Below are 10,916 nucleotides of genomic sequence, written 5' to 3' on the forward strand. Positions count from 1 at the left end.
TCTCCATTCATGCATGGATTATTGATTATTGGATGCTTGGCAAGTTTTTTGGCACAATCTTATTTATCAAATTGCCACTTGTGGCATGCCTCAAAAAATTGAATTAGTTTGGAAAACACAGCTGAATATCCTGAAAAATCCCCTCATATAATAAAAGAATGTTTTCTATAAATGATAACTAAAACCAGTATGATGAATGACATGTAACACATCCTTGTAAAGCTGTAAATGCATCTCTCCCTTAAAATATAGGTTGAATTTCTTTACATTATTGGCATTTAGCAGATGCTCTTACCCAGAGCAACTTACATCAGTTACAATGTTATCCATTTATACAGCTGGATATTTCTTGTAGAAACATAATACTGAAATTTGTGGTTCTTTGGCTAACAGTTGCTAGGCCAGTTGTCGATCAGCATAGAAAAACTCAAGGGTCGATCCATACTTATTTACACTGCTCCTCTTGACCTACTAAGCCAGAGTGTCCATGCTCTTTTCGTTAAGTAATGTGTCCCCTGTTATTATACAGGGCTCTCCGGCTCGATAACATGAAAGCAGTCCTACTGGCCATGTCCTGCGGCAAATCTGAGCAGAGAGAGAGGGAGAGAGATCAATGCATACATTAAAGGTTACAAGCTCCAATGAAATGCCATGTTTCAAATGTCTATTTCGCTCGCCTTTAGAGAGGCAATGCCCCGCGCTGCCCAGAATGCGCCTGGCACATTAATGAGGCAGGTTTCATTCCATAAGCCAAGGCAGAGATGGCATCAGGGAAATGAAGAGGATGGCAGTAGTAGTGGGGCTGGAGGGGTGTGTGTTGGGGGGGCTGGGATTCTAATTAGCTGCACTTAATTATGATTCTCTTTAAAAAGCTCCTTTCATTATTCCCACTCTGCACCCTGCTGGTCCCAGCTCAGGTTGAAACAGATTGGCAGCCACAGTGTCTCTCTATCTCTCTTCTCTTAGTCTCTTTCTCTCTGTCTGCCTGTTTCTCTCCCTCTCTCTCCCTCCCTCTGTCTGTCTTTCTGTTTCTACCCTTTCTTACTGTTCTGCTGTTCAGCTTGTGCTTTCTTCTCTTCCTCTTTCTGCTTTATGTACTGTATCTCTCCCTTTTCTCCATATCTGTAATGGTCCCCATTGTAGCCCCTTCTCTCTCCGCTGGTCAGTTGGGGCTGACATTGCAGGTGCAGGGGATTCCTGGGATTGGCCTGCTGTGCTGAGGACACACAGCTTGTTTATCGCTTCCAGCAGCAAGAGTTCCTCTGTGGAGTGGGGAGCAGGCTATAATTAAAAATCATACACATACACACACACACACACGCGCAAGCACGCACGCACAAACGGCACACACACACACACACATGCATACACTATAAATACAGCAATCCAGACACTCACACAACCAAAGAGATATGTTAATCAAGGCTTAATTCACATTAATACACACAGTCACACAATCACAGACATGGAAAAAAAACTAATTTGCTTCAAAATAGTATTATACATAAATTTAAGATGTTTTGTACTTTCTTAACCTAATGTTCTCAGGGCTTCTGGTCAAAGTCAGCCATTCTGTAATGACTCTGCCAAATGCCACGTATCACACTGGACTCTCTTCATTAGAGTGCAGAATTTAGACTAAATAACAAAGTAAGTGAATAAATAAATAAGAGAATAGAGCAAATCACTGGCTGTCCAGGCGCTGTCCCTGCAGACTCCTCTGGGCACAGCTTCTGTGTGTGTAATTGCCGGGTTGTGTGCACGTTGTGGCAGGATGCCTTAATGACTGAGCGCGTCCACTGTGATCCAACCACCAATTAGCATGTCAAGAGGAGTGCTGTGTTCTCGGACAGACAATGGCATCAGACAAATTGAATTACCCTGCATCGCAAACAAGAGGAGCATGGATATCTATTAGGGGGCTTCTGCAACATACACCCCCTCCTCGCCCACTCACCCACCCACCCCCTCACCAGCTTTGCTGTCAAGCCACTCTCCATTCCTTTACTGAGTTCCTCTTTTTCAAAAGCGATTTGGGGGATTAAATTAGAGAGTAGTTGGACAGAATGAGATCTTGCAGTTGGACTTCTCTTTGTGCATAATTAAGGCACTTGTCGGGAGAAGCTGTTAAACAGAGCCCATTCTCATAGGCCGCGCTGCAGACAGTCGTCTTTTTTACTGGGTGGAAAATTCTGGTCCTTCTTTGTCAACAGTCTCTATGGTGACCCTGTGCACTGCTGCCATTGCGCTCTAATGTCTGCACTTCCTCATACTTGTAGAGTCTGCACTTCCTCATACTTAGTATGGCAGAGTTTCAGCCAGCATTAACTCACACGCATATACACACACACATAGGCACTCACAATCATGCACACACATCTACACTGACACACATGCATGGGCATGCCTACACACTTACATACACATGTGCATGTACTAAACACACACACACATGCAAACAAACACACTCATTCACAATCATACGTATGCACACATTCATGTCCATACATGTATACCCACTACCCCCACCCCCCACACACACACATACACAGACACAAATGCACAAGCTCAGAGACATGCCACACTCTTGTATTCAGGAGGCAAGCTGTTTGCTATGCACTTGAACTGCTGCTGAGCTCCTTGATATCAGGATATGATCCTTCCTTGCTCCCTCCATCCTTGTAAACTCCTTCAGAAATGATTAAATGCGTGAGTGTATGTAGTGTGTTAGGTCAGTGTACCGGTTCAAATACGTTAACAGTCCTCCTGACCAGAGATGCGTGGAAGTTGAAAAGCCATTGAAAGCAGATGTGTAAGACATTCAGAACATCTTTACTATCCAGCGATGCAGGAAGTGCTAAGCTCCACTCTTGCATCTGGGTTTCTCATTTTAGTTGCAAATGTATTAGTATTAGCCATGTGTCTGAGGAGAACTGCATGCGGTGGAAAACTTTATTTCTGTTTTTTTTCCCTCCAATGGAATATAGACTTTGTTTGATTAGCTTTGTGGGATGGGGTTTAGGCCCCCGTTACCAGGGTAATTAAACTGTCAATCAAAGTGGGGACTGCTGTGCAAGGGGAAGCACAAATTTCTCAATTTGTTGTTGCATAGGGGTCCATGGCCAATGGGTTTATGGCAAGAGGAATGGAACTTATTTACCTGTTTTTTTGGCACATAGATAGTCGTCCCAGGTTTCATTCCCTGTTCTTCATTCTCTGCTGCTCTGTTCTGTTCAGCACCATCAGTCCCATTTTGTGGATGACTGGATTACCTTTACCAGTCAGACAGATTATGTCACTGTCACAGGGTCTCCTTCTTCTAATGAATAAAACAGACGCGTGCATATTTGTGAGGGCTGTGAAGCAGATGTGAGCAAGAGAACAGACTAACCAGTGTCCTTAACCGCTTCTCCCCCTACAGGTGGTGTTCGAGGGCGTGCGGGGCACAGGATACGAGGGGGACATTGCCATCGATGACGTCTCTGTCACCAAAGGAAAGTGCAAACAGGAAAACTCCGTCTCTAACACAGGTGCGTTCTGTGTGCCTCCCAGCTTCATGGACTGGGGGTGTCAAGTGCTGAGAATGTTTTGGAAGGAGACAGAGAGAGAGGAGGAGAGACGGAGGAAGAAGATGAAAGAGTGAGACACAGGGAATGAGACGGACCAAAAGAGAGAGGTACGGGGGTGGAAGAGAGGAAATGAAAGGAAGAGAGGGGGAGGAAGAGAGAGAGGGGGCAGCGGGCTTGGTAGGGGGGGAAAGGAGGAGGAGAGCAGAATCGGGATGAGATGACGAGAGATGGAAAACAGGGAGCCGTGCCAGCCGTGGCAGGGGCACTTCTGTGCAGGGCTGAGGCGGCAGCTGGACTCTCTGCCACGGGGATTGGGAGGTTGGCAGATGTGCCCCTCTGCTCCTCAGTGGGCCTAGTTACATGCCAAAGCCAGGGCCTTCCGTGCTTTGAGCCTTGTAGCACAAGGGCAAGAGCTTCCCTTCCAGCCAGAGCAGAGCGCACGGGCACTGTGTCCAACATTCCAGAGCAACACATCTGACCCACTGACCACTGCCCATTGTCCACTGCCCACAGTTATACAGTTAAACAGCTCTTAATGCAAATGGGTATTTATGCCAACTGCCTTACACAGAGAGGGATCACGTGGTTTAAATCCCCCTCCGATTCAGCCTGGGGGAAAGTGGGATGACTGCTTTGGCATACCTTCGCTGTCGGGGTGAAGGATTAAGGGGGACAACCGCGCAGACACCCAGATTAATGTGGTTTTCAGCCTTCTGAAGTTATGCGGGTGGCCACTGAACCAGAACTTTGGTTAAACAACAAAGGAGCCTCATGTCCCGGTCTGCCTGTTAACCCTGGGCTGTGGGCTGAGACCGCTTAGAGAGTATTCCTCTGGTTGTATCCATGACAACACCAAAAAGAAAACAAAGGCAGAGATTATGAAATATTAACAACAAGCCATTACCTTTCAGACACCTCATCTGAAAATGAAAAAGGAAGCCAGTGGGAGTTATTGCGAGGATCCTAAAGTATACAGTGAATTATTTATTGAGGTATAAACAGGAAGCCTCGTGCCGCTGGGTGTGTGTGTGTGTGTGTATGTGTTTGTGTGTGTGTGTGTGTGTGTGTGTGTGTGTGTGTGTGTGTGTGTGTGTGTGTGTGCGTGTGTGTGTGTGTGTGTTGGAGAGGGAGTATTCTGAGTGAGGCAGACAAGAGTGACGGGTAATTAGCGCATGAGATACAGACAGAGGAGCACTGAGACAGCCACATACACAAGCACACACACACACACACACACACCCTAATCTATGTTACTGAACAAAAGAATGTTGCTTTCAGATAAGTTACTTCTTCTTCCTGTATCCAAATAACAACTTTACGGACAGGATTAATGTTCTGGATTCCTTTGTCAGCTGCTTTTGCATATTGCAGCTTGAGATGGGCATTAATTTGTCACACAGCTGTGTGCTAAATGCAGGATCTACCCGTGTTAATCCAATTCAGTCAAATACTCTCAATTCAATAAGGCCTGTCAAAGATTCATCGAAGTACGCTTTTACTTCTTACGATAACATTAGGCAGTACATCACAGCTTAATCAGAGATGCGTTCTTTTAGCAACAGGAAGGTGAAAGCCCTGAAATTACAGAAACACACACACGCTCACATGTATACACACACACACACACCAATCAATGTGATCAATGTCAAACATGAAAATATGCACCGCTATGGTGAATGGCAATGAAACATATTCAGAAATGCAATAGCTTCACTGAAGAAAACAAACATGTAAAGCTAAAGGAGAAAATAGGACAAATTAACAATTGAGATCAATCGTAGAGATCATAGTCTGGGTCAAGGACATCAGTTTTAGCATGCTGTGTTTCTGTGTGTGTGTGTGTGTGTCTGTGTGTGTGTGCATGCACTTGCATGTGTGTGTATCTGTGTGTCTGTGTGTATGTGCGTGCGTACGTGTGTGTGTGGCCTGCATTCCCATGAGCCTTTGCTTCCGCGGGTCTCTCACGGTGCGGTTACCGAGTGTGCCCAGCTGCATTACCCAGCTGATGTATTACCTGCCCCCCACTTGGCTGAGCGTGGAGTGCAGATGCGGCTACGGTGTGGCGCAGCTCCCCCCCCCCTCCCCTAAAATGAATGATGATTGCCTCTGACGTTCTGTGTACAAGTCTGCACCCATAAATCAGGGGCTGACTGGAACCTGGCCCGGAGAGCAGGACAGGACAGGGATGAGGACATTGGGGAACCTGTTGCCGCTTGATGCTGGCTCCTCCTCTTCCTCTTGCTGCTCCCTGCATGCCTTGCCCTTGTCCCTCCTGGTGAGAGCAGATGTGGATGCGGAGCCGGGGGGGCAGGGGCAGAGGCAGCTCTGTCTCCAGGCTGCTGACGCGGTTCCCGACCGGGTCGCGTTCGCTGTGATCGCGTTCCTCGGTGCTCTGAGACACGCTCCCCCGCCCCAGTCAGACACAGAGCGCTCTGTCTTCTGTAAACAACTGGGCTCCCTCGGCCGTGGTGGCGCAAAGATAAAGGCCTTGTCGTTTTGTCATTCCACTCTCAGGTTTCGAGAAGAGAGTTGGCAGGGTTACAGGGGAGGAAGGGAAAGGAGAGAGAGAGGGAGAGAGAGAGAGAAAGTTGTTCAAAGTGCTCTGTGTCCTTACAGAGATTACACGGAGGTGGAAAGGGAAAAAAAAAGACCTGCCGCATTACACTGTCTGAACCCTATCCCCCATGGCTGGGTCCAGGCCTTCTTAAAAGAAATCTATCATTACTTTCAGTATCCCTCCAGTATGCTACTCCACTTCCTCGCGCTGTGTGAGCGGCAGTGAAGCTTGTGGCAGGCTGGAGTTCAGCACCTGAGAGGAACCACAGCAACCACACAGAGAGCAGTAACTGCATGCCCCCATGGGGTTCCGTGAATGGACAGGGATACAAATGTATCTCTCACCACAAGGGGGATTCAAAGAAAAAAAAAAGGCAACAGGTTCTTGGAATGACAAAAATTGTGCTGGAAAGGAAATCAGACTCGAGAATAGGTAAAAAAGAAAAGAAAGCTACAAGACTGAGAGTCCAGGGATCAAAGAGTGTCTCTCTTGAGTGCCCCTCTGAAGGGTATGGCGTAGATGGAAATCCCTGACATGGAGCACACTCCTCGGATGCGGAAGATATACAGGAGAATCCCCGTGATTGACCTCCCCTCATCTGAATATGGCAGGGCACTGTTTGAGATGAGCGCCCGTGATATCCACCCCCCCCCCCCTCCCCCCGGAGTTCCCGCGCGGTCACAGAGAGTGCCCTGCTGACAAACAGACGCTGTAATCGTGCATACATTACAGGTGACAGGGCCCGCGCTTTCTGTGTTCGCCGTAAGCCCTTGACCTCCGCGTGGCAGAGGCAGCTGCGAGTCCGTGCGCAGATCTGTCTAAATAAACAATTACACTAATCAGCGGCCTGCGAGGGGCTCCTCTTCACTTGCGCACCCAGCGACGTCACATGCTCCTTTGCTTCAGTGTGGCTTTGAGACAGCTGGATCTGCAGGTAATGCATCCAGCTAATTCCCCTGGTCGGCAGCGAACCAGAGAGAGGACAGACCTTCAGCACCCACCCCCCTACCCCCCTCCAGCAAACTTTCCACCCCCTTCAAAAGCCCTTGAGAGAGACATCACAAATGGAATGCCAGGCACTTAACTTGTTTTTTATTGAAAGGGAAGAAAAAAAAGCTTTATTATGAATACATTGATTTTCTGCCAGCTGGAAAAACCCTTGACATAAATTCATATTGATCTTTTAAATACAATATCTGTTCTTTATTTATCAAACTCATTTGCAGGCAGCTTGCATGCCTAATGTGCAATATATATATATTGTGTGTGTGTGTGTGTGTATTTGGAAAAAGAGGGAAACCTCCTGTTTCCTTATCTGGGGAGAGGGACTGTCATGGCGGCTATTAATATAATGAATATCCCAATGTCTTAAATCGCTGCGTGGTGATTGGCCTTCATGACTTTCACTCATTCCAGCATGGTTACACAGTGTTTGATTGGTTTAAATGTAAGTATCATAAGTAGAAAAGTGTTTTCAACAGGGACAAAGCTATTTAAGAAAGCAGTCACAGTGAACATGTTATTGAGCTCAAATCTCAAAGCATAAGACACACATTTAAAATATGGAAAGCTGCAGGTTTAAAGCAACTCGAGCAAAAAGCAATTCCCACACATATAAATATCTTACTATAATTGCTTTTTAAGAAGGGTGTTTAAATCAAGCACAAGGACATTCCACAACAGAGAAAATGTTAGACTACTTTAATCATTTCAATGTCTCCTAACCATGTCTGCAAGTTATTTTGGATTACAGTGAAGTAAGATAGTGGACACATTTTGTAACCACTGTTCCAAGTAGTAACTGTCCAGTGTGGGTTCACAAACCCAAACAGTACTGATCAATCATCTGCTTGCAAGTACTGTGTAATTTGAACCAATCACAGTGTTATGAAGTTGGAGTAAGTATTTTGATAGCTTCACATCAGCCAGTGATGAGCAGCACATGCCAGCCATTATGGTGGGTATAAGCCTCACTGTCTAGTCTCTAACTGATGGCATGTTTACCTGATCATTATGTGTGTGTGTTGTTGTGTTGTTTCGACAGTGCTGGCTGGAGGGGCCCCTGCACAGCGGTCTCTTTCTCTGGATGTCTTGCTGATCTGCATACTCTCCTCCCGTCTGCTGTTCTACAGATGATGAGCAAATACAGCCTCCCTGCATACAGAGGCAGGCACTGCCCAATACGCTCTCGAGCTCTCTTTTATCCCTGCCACCCCTTCGCCTCATCCCTCAGTCTTAATTTGGACATGTGTATTACTCCTCTCCCTGCCTCATCCCTTTCTTTTCTGAGCTGTTTTCCCTGTTTGCAGCTCTCTTTCACAGACCCCACACGCACCCGGAACCCTTCAGTTCTTCTTCTCTGTGCCACGTCTCATTCTCCCTGCTTTTATATCTTTCCAGTCGCCCGTCCCGCCCGTTCTGATCGTTTCTGTCAGATAGTTTCCTCGTCATTTGTCACCCATTGTCACTTTGCTTCCATTCCCAGACTCCCAGGCTGTCTCCCTCTCCTTTTCCCCGCTCCCATGTTTTCCTTCTGTGGATCCCCTCAGTCTCGCTCACCCTCGCCCTCCATTCACTCGCCGCATTCCCTCGTCTGCCCCAGACACACCAAAGTGTCGAACAATCTACCAAAGATGCCGAAGGACCAGAGGATAGAGGGAGAGGGGGTAGAGGATTCCCTCAGAGTGGGACAGCGAGGAGCTGTTGGATCAGAACTGCAGATTGTGATCCAGAAAAAAAAGAAAAAGAAATGGATTTTAAAAGGGAAGGAAGAAATAACGGAGACTGAAGTCCTTGCCTCTTGTTTTTTTTTCTGCTGGGACAGAAGAATATGTGAATGGGATTGTATATGTACACGTTTATCTATATATAAAAATATAAGATAATAAACAGTAACAGAAATCAGTTACTTTACATATGAAAACAACTGTGATGAGTTGAAAGAAAAGAAGCACAAATTTATACAATGTTTCTTTTTTCCGTTTTCCTCTGTGGTACTTTGTTGTCTGATTGAACTTAGCATATTCCTCTCGCCTGCTCAGACTCTCTTGTTCTGAGGGCCTTGGACTGCTGTGTGGGACAAGGCGCAATCAGAGAAGGGGCAGTCCCGGTCTAACTCTTTACCTGCCCTGCCAGAAAACCCAGGTTTGATACGGTCACCGCCGCTCCACCTGTACCCACATCCCTGCCCCACCCGGGTAAAGACAAGGCTTTGCTTTCTCTCTCCCCCTCCATCTCTTCCACGCTGGCAGCATGTTGTACATCTCATTGTCTGCGTCGCAGAGCTCTGGTTTCCTGCTCTCGCTATCTATTGATTTAGTCCTCCAAGTGGACAAAGAACCTTGCATCATTTCCTCTGAGAAGGTGGAAGATGTTGGCAGGTGGTGGAAAGACGGGATCAATAAAGGAAGCACAGATGGAGGACGTTCAAATAAGAAAGCAGATCCAAGACTGAAACCCATGTGACGTATCAAAAGGGGTGTGTGGTGTATCAGATCACATGATTCTGTTTCACATGATTCCTGATATTGAATGTCATGTATAGAATTCCCAGCTCAGATCAGGTTGTTTTTACATGTCATATTGATTGGGTAAATCACTGTAATGCATATATTTTAAAGGCAATATGTTCCAGAAATGAGATGCCTGGTAAAGAAGAGTGTTGTTAATATCATTTATTTCAGAAATACTTCACAACACATTGAAGACATGCACAAAGGATAAATTCTGTATGTCAAAAACTATCCATAACCCTTGTGACATATATTGGCTTCAACTTCATTCTGGCATAGAGTGCAAAGCCACATCTGCAAATGTCTGGGTTTGAAACATGCCTCAAGCTTGTAATTACACAGATTTATCTGCGATCATTATATCACCTCAACCATAGCACCTGATAATACAAAACTCCTAATTGATTTACACTTGAATTGTTTCCTTATCATCTGTGAAAGCGTATGACCGTCTCTTCAGAGTTACACAGCAGCATTTGTTTTCTGTGAGGCTCACTTTGCTCTGTGGTCATCAGCCAAAATAAATGAGAATGTGCTTTCAATGTTGAGGAAAGCTGAACGGAGGGGAAACGAGAGGAACAGCCAGATGTTGGGCACCGTTTTTCACACAGCAGCTAGCATTCACAGAAGAGGAGAAACTGAATCACTAAATGCCTGGATTCATGCATCATTCCTGTCCACGCTAAAATATTGATAGACATGATTTACCTTGAAAAGTTCCACCTGGTAAAGGTATTAATATCACAGATGTATTACTATTCTAATAACATGTATAGTATATCAGTGAGGTTAAGAGGTAGCATTCTGTCTTTTTACAGGTCTAGCATCTGCACATCCCAGGCTGACTGCCACTCTGCTAGATGTCATTTTGTGGGATGTTAGCGTGCGATACCTTTTCCCGGATCTGTCTCTTAGTCATCTTGTGGATATATGCTATAGCTAAGGGACCCGGCCTGTAATAACTGCACATCCTTGCTTGTAAAATTAGCTTAAACACATATATCTCTGATGAATATTTGGCAGTTGGCATTGTAGCTCATGTCATATCTTTACAGTTTCATATTTGTCTACAGCTTGCATCTGAGTTTTTTTTTTCCTGAGTCTAACAGACTACAGTAGCTGGAGTCAGGCATCTCACTTCTGTTCCGGTTGCATACAGCAACTACAGTGGCTGTCACTGTTTATCTCAGTTTCCGTCCCAAAGTCATGTGAAAGTAGCATTATATGTAAGCATATATGATAATCCGCTGACTCCAGCACATGGCTTTATAGCAGATG

The 10,916-nt window shown here is 45.8% G+C and overlaps 1 protein-coding gene across 1 annotated transcript in view; it reads left to right on the forward strand.

The window, feature by feature from the left end:
* LOC118787531 (MAM domain-containing glycosylphosphatidylinositol anchor protein 1) overlaps positions 1-8,903 on the forward strand; it is a 122,244-nt gene extending 113,341 nt beyond the window's left edge. The window contains exons 17-18 of the mRNA XM_036543122.1: positions 3,422-3,530; positions 8,171-8,903. Coding sequence (XP_036399015.1) covers positions 3,422-3,530; positions 8,171-8,262 — 201 coding nt within the window. The 3' untranslated portion in view covers positions 8,263-8,903. The remainder of the gene's footprint in view (positions 1-3,421; positions 3,531-8,170) is intronic.
* The last annotated feature ends 2,013 nt before the right edge of the window (positions 8,904-10,916 follow it).

Source organism: Megalops cyprinoides, chromosome 12 (genome assembly GCF_013368585.1).
Source record: "Megalops cyprinoides isolate fMegCyp1 chromosome 12, fMegCyp1.pri, whole genome shotgun sequence".
Taxonomy (NCBI): Eukaryota; Metazoa; Chordata; class Actinopteri; order Elopiformes; family Megalopidae; genus Megalops; species Megalops cyprinoides.